This window comes from Temnothorax curvispinosus, unplaced genomic scaffold, assembly GCF_003070985.1.
Source record: "Temnothorax curvispinosus isolate PA1 unplaced genomic scaffold, ASM307098v1 QBEX01000106.1, whole genome shotgun sequence".
Classification (NCBI taxonomy): Eukaryota; Metazoa; Arthropoda; class Insecta; order Hymenoptera; family Formicidae; genus Temnothorax; species Temnothorax curvispinosus.
This window is the reverse complement of record NW_020209886.1, coordinates 20318-31263: the sequence shown is the minus strand read 5'-3', so window position 1 is coordinate 31263 and position 10946 is coordinate 20318. Positions and strand designations below refer to the sequence as shown.

The 10946-nt window shown below is 33.8% G+C and overlaps 1 protein-coding gene and 3 long non-coding RNA genes across 7 annotated transcripts; 1 reads left to right on the top strand and 3 right to left on the bottom strand.

The window, feature by feature from the left end:
• The first annotated feature begins 336 nt into the window (after positions 1-336).
• Positions 337-1850, top strand: LOC112457402. Of its 2 annotated transcripts, none has more exons than XR_003041104.1 (3): positions 337-427; positions 618-697; positions 951-1850. It is a non-coding gene; the product is annotated as an uncharacterized LOC112457402 (long non-coding RNA). The 2 variants fall into 2 exon arrangements; XR_003041106.1 differs by lacking the exon at positions 337-427 and adding an exon at positions 464-551.
• A 708-nt stretch (positions 1851-2558) lies between these two features.
• Positions 2559-5519, bottom strand: LOC112457324. Its single transcript, XM_025020344.1, has 2 exons — positions 5417-5519; positions 2559-5339 (listed from the first exon to the last, which is right to left on the bottom strand). Exons 1-2 carry the CDS (start codon positions 5471-5473, stop codon positions 2559-2561), a joined length of 2838 nt encoding a protein of 945 aa, XP_024876112.1. The 5' UTR covers positions 5474-5519.
• Positions 5520-7975: 2456 nt separating this feature from the next.
• Positions 7976-8538, bottom strand: LOC112457200. The gene is made up of 3 exons (XR_003041075.1): positions 8334-8538; positions 8093-8254; positions 7976-7985 (listed from the first exon to the last, which is right to left on the bottom strand). It is a non-coding gene; the product is annotated as an uncharacterized LOC112457200 (long non-coding RNA).
• A 92-nt stretch (positions 8539-8630) lies between these two features.
• Positions 8631-10334, bottom strand: LOC112457104. 3 transcript variants are annotated; one of them, XR_003041057.1, is made up of 5 exons: positions 10274-10334; positions 9746-10157; positions 9340-9645; positions 8942-9127; positions 8631-8862 (listed from the first exon to the last, which is right to left on the bottom strand). It is a non-coding gene; the product is annotated as an uncharacterized LOC112457104 (long non-coding RNA). The 3 variants fall into 3 exon arrangements; XR_003041059.1 differs by having other exon boundaries at positions 9340-9577; XR_003041067.1 differs by having other exon boundaries at positions 9340-9572.
• Between the last annotated feature and the right edge of the window lie 612 nt (positions 10335-10946).

Here is a 10946-nt window from a genome sequence, read left to right as displayed (position 1 = left end):
TATCGACGTTGAATTAACCTTGAATCAAGGTTACATTTTTGACTGGGCCGTTTCTAGATGGAATAAAGTTGAATCGGGATTCAAAGCGTTGGTATATACGTCTTGGAACGATAATCATTCATATTATTTCCTGCCGATGATTTACTTTCTTTCATTTACTTTCTGATAGACATGTTTCGTAACATTACAGACAAGCGCATCATATATTTAAATTAAATTCTTATTGTAATGACATTGAGGAATCAGAGATAGTAGGATTAGAGTCCTATAGTCAGAGAAGCGACATTTACCCCCACCATGACTTCTGTCCGCCATCTTGTGTACCTAGCAGCTGATCCGTGAGTGTATAGAGTAAGTGTATGTGAGCTTGCAACAGCTGGTGACGTCACAAACCGAGTTTGGAGCACACAGTTACATAACAGCAATTGTAAGTAATTTTCCTTGTTTTTCCTGAGTGTATCGTCTGAATATAGTGGCGCTCGATAGTGCAATTGAATTTGCTCTACGTTGAACGTGAAAGTGAAAATAATTTGTAGTTTCGAGAAAATAATGTAAGGTTGTGAGGTTAGATTATGTTGGGCAAAAGCTAACTCAAAATGAATTATTTTCTTTTCTAGATTTTCCAGTACTTTCATCGTTTCTCGCAGACGTTCTCGGTTTCAATCTTTGCAAACACATTCTGCATTCTAATTTCGAGGTTAGTTTTTATTCACAGCAAAAATTTTGGAGTATTCGGCTGAGATTTCATTCATCCGACAATGTCGTTGTCGGATGTATGAAATCTCAGCCTTCCTGTGTTTCGATTACTTTAGGTTGCATTCCATTATTCATTGCCAGTGCCGAAAATGTATAGTGTATTGATGTAAACTTGATTTTAATGCTGGCAATAAATATCGAAATGCAGCTTTAATATATGATCAGTATATAATTTAGTATATGATTTCTTGCAGTTTGCAGTTTTTTGAATGTACATCCCTTTAAAAGTTATACAATAAAGTCAGCTCAGGAAATACTGGAAATATCATACTGCCACAACTCTGATTCATTATTCTTAAAAGAATCAAAGCGTTACGAGAAGCGTTTTATAAAGAAAATGTGCGATCCCATGCAGAATCAGGTGTTTGCACATTGCCACAACTCTGAGTTTTCATCCTCAGAAGAATTAGAGTTGTTGCAAGCTTTACAGAGGGAATATATGGTCAAATCCGGAATCATTAGGTGTTTAAAGTTGAAGCAGAACATGAAACTTCATAAAATTAAAAGAATTCTGTATGAGATAGATCGAATGAAGAATGAAATATATTTTATGAAAAACATATTTGATGTATGCGAATCGAATGCAGAATGAAATACGTGTTTAACATATGATGTAAATTTAACGTGTTTAACGTATGATGTAAATTTAATTATTACTGTTTTTGATCTTAGAGGTTTTGGTGTTCATATCACCAGCAACAAATATCTGTATGACATTACCTTATTATGTGGATAACTTTTTTTATAAGTGTACAGTGAATTGTTACTATAGAGAATTCTTATTATTATTGTAAAATAATTGGTGAATTATTAAATGACTTTTGTTTATTTTCTATCTTGCAACTAAAATATTTCAAAGAAATATACTATCAGCCAATGCATACATATGCAGTGCAATGGAAGTACGCTATTGTTCTCAGCACAGCCATACACCAAGACCCATTATAAGTATTAGTATTAATATTATATAATACACGTATAAGTATTAATATTTATATTAATTAGATAACACATTGCTATTATTAACAGTAATAACATTTACATATTATTTTAATTGTTAAGAAACACATATACCTAATATTAATCTTATTGAATATAAAGGTCCAGCAAAAGTAATTTTAATAAAAATCAAAATATGCAAATTATAATTCTATATTATTGTTATTAGTAGATATAATAGTAAGAAACTAACTTTAGTAATAGTAATAGTAATATTAGTAAGAAATTAATTTTAAAAATCATTAAATATTGTCTTTACATATGCAAGATTACGTATATCAATGAATAATTACATACTCATGTCATTAATAACAAAATATATTTTAAAAAGTAAACGTACATACATGTATAAATATATTTTGTAGCTATTCTATAAATTTCTACATTTTTTAAAATAAATGAAAATATGTGTGTGTGTCTGTGTGTGTGGACGCGCGCATAAACATAAATTATAAATATATTAATGCACGATTACATAAATGTTATATATAATTATTTAGAAATATATAAGTATATAATTATAATTGTTTTGATATAGCTAATGGACGGTACAAGACCAAATACTTAATCTCTAGGCACAGCCTAATTACCCTGTCACATTTATATATGCAGTACTAAGACTAACTTAAACAAAAATATATAATTTTTTTCTATCACAGCACTGCAAAACAGTCTTCTCAATAAAAAAAATAGTCTTCTTAATTAAAAAAGAATTGCTAAAATCACATAATAACAAAAAGAAAATCAAAGTTTTAGCAATAATGAAGAAACTGATTGAGATTATAACTTTAATTACATTATTTTTATGAAAACACCTTTTTCACAGAAGCATGCATAGCCATAGTTTTGCTGTCGTAACGCCTTCCATTAAGATGTGCTAAATCTTCACAGCGTTTAATACTATATGTCCGTAGCCTCATAGTAAAAAACTTCTTTAGAATTTTGTGTGTAATAGAATGGCATGTGGGAATATTGCAGCCATCCCATACATATTCCATTTGCTTTACTAAGAAATCTATCATGTTAATTTTAGCTTCACACAAATCATGCCGTATTTCTTTGAATGTTATTTCTGATTTTACGATTGCTTTGAAGCATTCATCGGAAACTTCCACGAGGTTCTTGTGTTTGTAATTTCTCATTTCAGTTACGAGGGAATAAGGATGGCGGTCGCTCCCCTGCCATAGGACGGAATTGAGACACACATCACAAACTGTCGTGCTACTTATTTTTATACTATGAACAACTGACCCTGCCATGTCATATAAGATCTGCAACTCCCAAGAATCTAATATGTTTATGTGATGATCTTTTAGTTGAGGCAATGCTAAAGCAGATGATTCCATCAATTCTTCAATAACATTTTCTTCACGTCGTGCTATAGCTATATTTCTAGAAAATTTCATAAAATCTATTCTTATATCCTCAACACCTTCATCATACGTATCATTATCGTAGCTGCTATTCTTAGCATTAATACAGACCTGGCTCAGCACCAAAACCTTTAAATTTTGTTTTACTTGGAGAGGGTTTGGAATGGGTTGTTTCACTCTCAGGGCAGAAAAAAGGTTTTCAATACAACACTGACAAAACCGACCAGTAAGTATAAACTTGTAGCAACGCTTGCACAAAAAATAATCTTGCAAGCCAATGATGCTTGCGCATGCCATGATAACGCCTGTTTGACAAGGCTTCCAGTGCCCATCAGTGCCTACTATCATAAAACGAAATACATAAGCAGTTTTCTTGATGTGGTCCATTGTTTCTTCATATGCTTTCTTGTTCAACAGACCAAGAGCCAGCTTCGATGATCTGTTTGACATTATATCAAACCAATGGCTCACTAATCTAATAAAAGAAGCAGTGGTCCTATAAGCGTCTTTACCAGTACGTTCAGCATATTTTCTCAGCGCAATCTCGGTTCGTCGATTGAAGACTGACCGGGCCGTTCCAACTTTCATCTTTTCGTATGAATTTCGACAATGAACCTTAGTCTTCTTTAATCTGTAAGCTATTTTTATTTCAAATTGTAATTCGAACTCTAACACATCATCTATATGTTGGATATTAACTACTGGATCCGTTAATTTCTCAGAAACAAGAAAGTCATAAGGAAGATAAATAATTTTGTTGCTTTCAAGCATAGTTAAGATATTTTTGAATAAGTGTACTGGATCCGGTATAAAGTAAAATCTATCCTCTGTTCTAACTGGATGCTGTATGCTGACTACAGCATCAGATTCACGTGTGCAACCAATACCAAACATATTCCACATGGCTCGATTTTCACACCCCATGTCAGTTGTAATTGAGTGAACTTTCAGCCCTATTTTTTCACACTTGTCTATGACTTTCAGTATTATATCCTTGAAGACACTGCCACTGCTAGACTTTTTATCCATTATTTTGGGTCCTTCCTTCCCAGTAAAAAAATAAGCCACAGCAACTTTCCATCGTCTACTAATTCCTCCACACATGATGACAAGGACCTTTTTAGCTGGTGCAACATGAGAAGGAAAGGTGCAATTTCCTATCATTTTTTTAGTTGAAGGATCAAACACTAATCCAGCTTTAATTGCCATTTCGTCTGCAACAATCATACAATCTCTTTCATTTTCAGACATATTTTTTACTGCACATTTGAGCATGTCGAAGACCTCATCTAAGATGCCACTTTCAAACCAAATATGTTCTACCGTTCTTTGTAGGGTCCTAACTGATGGAAAGATGGGTAGATAATTCACAAAATCACAAAAATTTGTAGTACCCCATTTCATCTTAAACACAAGGGCATCCTTGACAGTTTCTGGACTCCAATTAAATCGACCACGAATAGACTGCCTTTTTAGAGATGCAATCTGGTCAGCACGTAACCTTGATGTTAAGTCAAGAGACTTTGCATTCTTCTGTTTTAAGCGCCACAATCTACACTTATATTTTTCATAAATAGACTTAACAGTATGGAATTTTTTTGTTATTTGTTTTCCTATGGTAGTCAGACGCTTATTGTTATGTTGTAAGGTTTTTATTTCTTCCTCTTGTTTTTTCAACTGAACTTGTAATTCTTTAATTATTATTGATGATGGACTTGCAGTAGATGGAGGTATATGAATGGGTTCAGAAGCAGCACAGATATCGGCCAAAATAGTTAATCGGTTGAAATCATCGGTACTATGGTCTGCAATGCAAGGTGCAGAAAGTTCATGACTAATTTCCTTTGGAAAGTCCATAACAGAGAGGTCATGAGAAGAAGTAAAAGAAAGCTCTTGGTTTTTATCCTGATATGGCACACCTTCTATTACAATGTTATTTGTTTTGGCTATTATTTGGCTTTCTTTAACTTGAATGGATTCTGATGGCTCATATTGAATTGAGGTACAGCCATGATCATGAGGTAAGCGGTTCAATTGTGTAGTGAGATCTCGAAAGGGATGACGCTGATGTACGTCAATAACATATCGATGGTCATGCATTGTAAGAGAGATGTTTTCATTATTTTCTATAGCCAAAGGTATTGCAGAAGATCGTAGCACTCTGGACCCATCTGCACGTACTTTTTCCCACTGTGATGCATCAAAATGATTCTGAAATTGTGCCAAAATTAATCAATGCATCATGTGTAAATATGTCACATATGCGAGGAGTAATAAAAATATCTCACCTCACAAATGTAGCTGGAGACTCCAGGATACCATAATGTCTGTCCAATCCTCGACATCCAAACAGAACGTCTCTCAGGATCTTTAGGAAAGCGAAAGAGCTGCTTTCCCTGTCCCACCCGAACATTACAGCCCTTTACCACACACGTACGAACCATTTCAACTGCATATAAAAAAAAAATTGTATGATTACAGTCCTATAAGATTTTAATGTAAGTAAATAATTAGGTAATAAACATATATACATTAAGTAATGACAATGCAGAGACACAAACTAACCTTATATTAAATCTGTTCAATGTTTATAATATGATATGTTAACTGACATTGGAAAAAGGGACCCATAATAATATAATAATATTACATATTCATATATTACATATTACGTAAAATAAGATTTTACCTTATAATTTCTAACAGTCTCCTTCTGTATGTATGTATGTACGTAGCACTGCATAGCTCGCTGTTGTATATGGAGCCCTACATTGGTACACAAAATGGCGACTAAACCACGTGACTCAGTTGACCAACAAAAGGAGTTCGCTAATGTCGCTTCTCTGACTATAGGACTCTACTCCAGATAAACATGAAGCAATTGACTCAATATATATTATATAAGTATATACCTAATTTACCTAAATAGAAATCTTCCTCCTGACCGATAAGTCTATCGACCTAATTTCGAAATATGCGCGCGATATCGAAACTGGCGATACCTGCGCCGCCAGCGTCGAAAAAGTGAAAGTGACGTTTCTGATTATGACGTCATCATATAAGTCGGCGTTAGAAGTAGAAGAAGAAGTATCTTAAAAATAAATTTTCCCATTTGGACTTTGCGTCGCAATATCTCCGCTCGTAGGGCACGTAGCGGAATATTATGAGAGAAACCCCCCCCTAATTGGACCCCAAGCTATCGATGCAATTTTCATATTTTGAATTGTAAAATGTTTTTACTTATATACATGAACAAACTGCTAATTTGTGTTTATTATTTTCTTTTCATATTAATAACATTTTATGACAATTTTACTCCATTCGTAAATATAAAATTTGAAGTTATCAAGAGACACGGTAGTGTCTCGCGCCAAGTACACGCGGAGCGAGACCGACCGTGACTCTTTTACGCGACGCGACGGGTTGCGAGTACCCGAGATGTTGAGATCTCGATAACGAGTGAACGGATCAAGTTCTAAGTAGGCTTCCCAGATAGCACAGAGAATTGAAAAAGAATTCTTTTTAAAAACCCGATTTTTTAAATGTATTCTTTTCCCATATATCATTTCTGTTCTAAAAGAATTCTTAAGAGTTCAAAAGGAGTTCTTTCCTACGTCACCAGTTCTGAGTTCTTCTTCAGATACAAAAAAAATCACTTTTCTACTCCATAAGAATTCGTAATGTATTCGAAATTATGTTTAGACAGTATTCTAATAGAGCTCTATTTAAGCACTATTTCGAATGCATTGCGATTTCTCATAGAATAGAAAAATAATTCCTTTGTATTTGAAGGATAAGAAAAAATCCTTCATAATTTATCCAAAAACAGTTTCTACATTAGAAAGAACATAAAATGTACTAATCCATTTTATGTTCTTTCTGATGCAGAAACTGTTTTCGGATAGATTATGAAGGATTCTTTCTTATCCGATGTTACAGACAGAATATTAGGATTATAAACACTGAAATTAAGAAAATAAATATAGGAAATATAAAATAGAAGTATCCATGATTCAGGTATATCGATTAATGATTATATTACTAAATTGGTATACAGATTTGAAATATTGTAAGTATCATATTGTTATAACAAACGATTTGTATAATATGAGCGACATATTTATCGTACATACAGACATGCGTAAAATAAAATTTTATATGCAAAATAATCAATGTATAATATGATATTATGAAAATATAAAAGTGTCCCAATAGAGTGATCGAGTAACGATTCGAAATTCTACAAACATATTGTTACTTCGCAGAAGCAGCGACGATCGTTGTATTTCGGAATTCGGACGCACTTCCGCGCGTCCCGTTAATGCTTCATCGGATGAGAGTCTTTAGCGATTGAAAGGAAAACATAAAAGTAGAATATAATTATACGAATAGCGGTGAGCAACGCATGAGTTTTTTCGCCGGGGCAACAAGGCGAGTTTTGGAAAATCAATCGTGTTTAATTAGATAATTTATGTCCCGAGCGGTATACGCGTCCAGCACATTTACACGCGATTACATTGTAACGTTTATAACACGAAAGCGGGCTCATTGAGTTCTGTCAAGCGGCCGATGCAAAATAATTATAATGTATAATAAAACAAAATAAAATTAAGTTTTCTTTCATCTTAAATCAAAATTAAACTCATTTTTATACCGTTACAAATAATACGTACATCATCGCTTGTACAAATCGAGCGAGATAAAAGTTGAAAATAGCGCCAAAATTATGCTTCCTGAATCTACCTATAATATAATCTAGGTCTTTTTTTTTTATCCGGTCACTAGCGTGCTGCAGCCACTTCTTAACAAATATCCCAATGTCGTTCTTAGGAACGTTCTTTATTTTCGAGATGGTTTCTGCAACATAATGTTTTGTAAGTATAAGTATATAGATATTGTAAAAGTTAAACATTAATATTTGGTAATCTAAAAACTGAAGAAGAAAATGTTGCTTATTAACTCACCGACAATGAGTTGAGAAATTCGAGTAGTTTGAAATTTTAATGTGTTTCTTTGACCGGACCAAGAATACTTTATTGCTAGCTGATTCGACATTAAGAAGCGCAATGTGGCTCTGGTATGAATTTGCCTGCATCAGATCCTCCAATCATCTTTATCTCATTAACCTGCAAAAATAAAAGCAAATATATCATTACGATTTGAGCATTTGTATTGTAAAGAAAAGTATGACAAATAATCTCTTACGTAGAATTTTTGTACTTCCAAGGACTCGACAAGATTTCGTTCAAATTCTTCGAATTCTTCAACAGTTTGCAAAGGAAAGTTAACGGTTGTCGATTTTGCATTTACTGGAGAGAGTTTACATTTATCCGAATTTGTAGACTGATAAATTAGATGATGGTAACACAAACGAGTTTACAGTACCATCTCTTTTACATATCTCTTCGGTTACTGCAAAATATATTATATTTAGTTACGTATATTTATGTTGCTATTTTTTTAAATAAATTTCATTGGAAATTTACTTTACATTACCTTCTTCTTCTTCCTCCTCCTCCTCCTCCTCCTCTTCCTCTTCTTCCTCTTCTTCTACTTCTTCTTCTACTTCTTCTTCCGACGCCAACGTTTCGTTCCGAAGCCATGCTGGCTTTCTCTTATTTCGTATCTTTTGTGCCTCAGATGCCTTAATAGCTTTGTCACACGTCATCAGTATCTTTATTTGTAGATATGTTCATGCAGTGCTCTTCTACTTGATTAGCTAATTGAAAAGACTCTGCAAAAAGTGTTAGTTTTTATTTGTGTACAGTAAGTTAATATTTTCTAAATATTTAACATTCTTGAAAAAAACGCACCAAAAGGTCCCAAACGTTTACGGCATTCGTATATAAGCCAGTCATCTTTTGGATGTAGATAATGCATTTTGTTTTTATTAAATTTGACCTGTTTTGGAGGCCAAAAAACTTTGTTTGATTCTAAATCCATCCAATTTTCTGGTACGAGATTACAAAAGTCGTCAAAAAATACTACAAAGTCTGCATCTGCAAAGTATGATTCCACATCACCTCATATCAATCTTGTAAAAAAGGCATGGCGTAAGTAATGTTCTCGATTGTCATTAAAAATCCTTTACGTTCAATGCATTGTACAAGCTACATTTGTAAAGGTGACAGATTTTCAACTTTGTATATATTCATGTTACTTGAGGGACACGGATAATGTAAAATATCAGATCTGTTTAGAAATTTATTACCAAGAACAACAATCTTATTTTCCATTAATCCAATGTGCTTAATCATCACGATAGTTGCATCAGTCAGGAAGCAACAGTTGTCTGGCCTTTTATTTGATAATTCAAACATGCGGATTTGTAGAATTTGGTGCTCGCTGTGGCAACCCAAAGGAAGTTCTGACACAATTGGCTTCTTGAGTATAGGATGCTTCAAAATCTTCTGATTCTTCTTATTTTGAGGATGTTGATCGTAACTGTACTTTTCGATTAGTCGTCGATGAATTTGTTGCAAAAGATTAGCGTGTTTTCGTATCATTCGCTTCAACACTTGCATATAATTTTCAAAATCAAAAGTACTGTATGAATCTAATGGACCGTACATCTTTACATCTTCATTTAAATGAATAAGAGAGTGAATGTTACTCACAACATATTGCTCCCCATACAACGTCTTAAATTGCTGTACAAAATAAATCAGCAATTCTTTAGCATAAGCGTTGTTTCTGTAGCAATTTCAGGGATCGCACAATATCCGTATAGCACAATTGAGACTGTTAAAGTGAATTAAATATTCTTCAGGAAGAAAATGTTGCAAAATAATCTTCGAATCCTTCGAGTTCTCACAATCAGAACAATATAAGGTTTTACCTGTGGCAACGTATAGGCGTGACGAGCCAGCTCGAATCCTTCGAGTTCTCACAATCAGAACAATTAATAGGTTTACCTTTGGCAATGTATAGGCGTGACAAGCCAGCTCGAATCCTTCGAGTTCTCACAATCAGAACAATAGGTTAGGTTAAGTTGAATCGTTTATAAAATGTGCGATCTCGAGTAAAAACCTAGTAAAAATCGAAATCAGATGTAAATTTAATCATATCACAACGTGTGTGATGATGAAGTTATCGAGTATTTGTAAGAAATTAACTTAAGAAAATTAATAAAATGCTTTAATTACCTTCAAATTTTCTTCTCGACGACAAAAATTATTAACGGTCGTGTCAATACGTACGTTGTCAATTACGGCCAACTAATGTAAATATATTACGTCCAAGCGTAATATTCTCCGATGCAGAAGCACGTAGAAGCGCGAAATAGCGAGAAAGCCGCCAGGAAGACCAGAGAAGACAAATAGAAACTGATAGAAACGCTGCAATGCTGCCTCGAGACGGCTCGAGAAAGCATTATAGACTGCGCATGCGTATTAAGTGAATTCTCTTCGAACCTATTATGAATAGAAAAAGAATTCCTTTTAAGACCATTTAGATTAATTCCATAAGTCACTTCTATGGAATTCTTTTTGAAGGAATTCTTTTTGAGTTTATTTCGGACAAATTACGGGTATTCTTAAAGAATTTGAAAAGGTGAAGTCTTTTCGAATTCATAACAATCAGCTGTGCTATCTGGGGATGCATCGGTATACCGATTTCAGATTCGCAGATAGAAATTAGCTGGGAAATGTTTCGAACGAGCGTCGATTCGTTCGCGCAGCACAAAATAAAGTCTCGCTGAACGATGTTTTGCGCCTTTCTTGCCACAGGTCACACACTATTATCGAACATTTCGGTTGGAATCAGTCTAAAGTCCGTGGAAACGATAATTAATGCGACTAAGCAAATAAGCACGAAGTG